Source organism: Austrofundulus limnaeus, unplaced genomic scaffold (assembly GCF_001266775.1).
Source record: "Austrofundulus limnaeus strain Quisiro unplaced genomic scaffold, Austrofundulus_limnaeus-1.0 Scaffold2010, whole genome shotgun sequence".
In the NCBI taxonomy this organism is placed as follows: Eukaryota; Metazoa; Chordata; class Actinopteri; order Cyprinodontiformes; family Rivulidae; genus Austrofundulus; species Austrofundulus limnaeus.
The window spans coordinates 23,451-25,920 of NW_013954412.1; the positions used below are offsets into that span (position 1 = coordinate 23,451).

At 40.4% G+C, this 2,470-nt stretch overlaps 1 protein-coding gene across 1 annotated transcript; it reads left to right on the top strand.

The window, feature by feature from the left end:
- Nucleotides 1–1,646: 1,646 nt before the first annotated feature.
- Nucleotides 1,647–2,441, top strand: eif1 (eukaryotic translation initiation factor 1; the record flags this gene model as incomplete). Its single annotated transcript, XM_014034208.1, is given in 2 exon segments — nucleotides 1,647–1,833; nucleotides 2,278–2,441. Coding segments are annotated over 2 exon segments (195 nt in total), but the record flags the coding sequence as incomplete, so codon positions are not given.
- Nucleotides 2,442–2,470: the final 29 nt, after the last annotated feature.

The following is a 2,470-nucleotide window of genomic DNA, read 5'->3' on the forward strand; positions in this document are numbered from 1 at the left end:
CAGTAACAGTCTGCACAGTAACAGTCTGTACAGTAACAGTCTACACAGTAACAGTCTGTACAGTAACAGTCTATACAGTAACAGTCTGTACAGTAACAGTCTGTACAGTAACAGTCTGCACAGTAACAGTCTGTACAGTTCTACAGCAGGTCTGTATTAAGAGCAGAACCATGAAGCGGTTCTTCTGTCCTGAACATGGATCAGTTCTGTTTAGAACTGATCCATGTTCTTCACTCTCAGCTCAGATGAATATTACTGCTGTGGCCCAAAAACTACAAGTTGTCATTAAGTGTTGAGTGAAGTGTAAACTGTGTGATTACTGTTGTGTAGCTGACGTTACACACAAGCTGCAGGTCATTTGAATGATGCTGAAACAATAACTGAAATCTTTTTCTCTTGTATTTTTATGTTAATAAATGTGGAATATTATGACCACCTTATTTTATTGTTACCCTATGCCATGAAGATACATGCCTGTGTTAGCAAAATATCTCTGGTACCACTGGATGGATTTAAAAGAATGATTTATAAAGTTGTGCAGTGGATTATGTACACTATATAAAACACACGTTACAGTTTCTGTCCCTGTGTGACCTGAGGTCAGAAGAAATGGTGAACAGACTGTACACTTCTGCTGCTCCTTCTGTCCATCAGGACACATCTGTTCACACAGTCTGCAGGAAGTAGACTGGTCCACAGCTGTGGACCAGTCTACTTCCTGCAGACATGTCTTTTCTTTCACTTGTCATTCAGCATCGGGTTCAAGTTTAATCAGAGATGATGTTTTTTCTTTATTTTTGGTTTTATGGTGTGTTTCTATATTTTATTTTGTTTAATGATCCAAGTTTTTGACTGACCTGTAAAGCACTGTTTTCAGCTGTTGTTGTATTTAATGTGCTACAGAAATACTATTTGATATTACCATTGACACAATAAATATTACTGTAGGTTATAAAAGTGTTTTTGTTGATTTTATTATTATTATAATAATTATTATTGAACAGTTGTATTAAACAATAACTGCATCATAAGGATGTGCCATGGATTATTGCAGATAAATAAAATAAAACCTGAGAGCACACGTCTACATGTCCTGATGGTTTCTGAAGATGACCAGATGTTTAATGTGTTAAACTCCAGTTTGATGTTGTGTTGACAGGACGACAGAATAAATCTGATTTATTGATCAATGCTCCTCCAGGATCTCACATTATCAGCTTCACTCTGTTCTTGGCACTAATTATAATAATAATAATAATAATAATAATAATAAAAACAATAATAACAATATTGATAACAATAACAATAATGATAATAATAATAAAAATAATAATAATAATAATAATAATAATAATAATAATAATAATAATAATAATAATAATAAAAACAATAATAACATTATAGATATATATAATTGTAGTTGTCATTCAGACAGTGATGATGGTGAAGTGGGACAGAGGTGGGCTGGCACACAGCCTCTGGCCCCGGGCCACCACCAGCAGACCTGATCTTTGTTCAAAGACTTCATGTTCTTCTGGCTCAATGACGTCACCTTTTCCTGTAAAGTTGAGAAACCTTTCAGGGCGTGGCTCCCGGCTGTTTCTCGTACTTACGTCAGTTACGTCGTGACGTCAGTTTCGGGGCGGGTCTATAAAGTCTTGTTTTCGAGACTCAAGCCTCCATTTGGTGAAGCTGCTGATCAGGATCAGGTCCAGAACCAGAGCAGTCTGAACAAGTCCAAGTCTTCTGACGAACCCGCTCACCACCAAGTTATTACCTGAGAGGAAAGCTAATCTTATCGTATGTCCGCTATCCAGAATCTCCAAACCTTTGGTAAGTCTTTGTCTCCTCGGTGGATGGAGGCCCGGACGGCCCGGAACGGCCCGGCCCGGAACGGTCCGGCCCGGTGGGGGAAGGGCGAGATCCGCCGCTTTTTGTGCTGGAAGTTGTCTGTTGTGGAGCTTGTCTTAAAGACAGCTGTCATGGTTCTGACGGGATTTATTTCTTTAAATCTTTTATCAGTTGTAATAAAAATGAAACTTATCGAAGATCTCAGCGGGTTTTTCAGGCGGCCGCCATTAGGCCTAGCAGATGCTAACATCCGTTAGCTCCGGCTAATAACACARAAAGGACAAGTTTCATGGTTTCTACACGGTAGTTGTGTAGTTGTGTAGCTCTMCTCTTACCGTGTTGTGGGTTTATTGTTAGCACATGTTGTGTAGAGCTCTGAGCCCATGAACAGAACCGGTCCAACATGTCTGCTCTGGTCCTGCTCAGACCCCTTTGCTGATGCAACTAAGGGTGATGACCGCCTCCCCGCCGGGACAGAGGACTACATCCACATAAGAATCCAGCAGAGGAACGGCAGGAAGACCCTCACCACCGTCCAGGGCATCTCTGCTGACTATGACAAGAAGAAGCTGGTGAAGGCCTTCAAGAAGGTGTGTGTGTGTGTGTGTGTGTGTGTGTG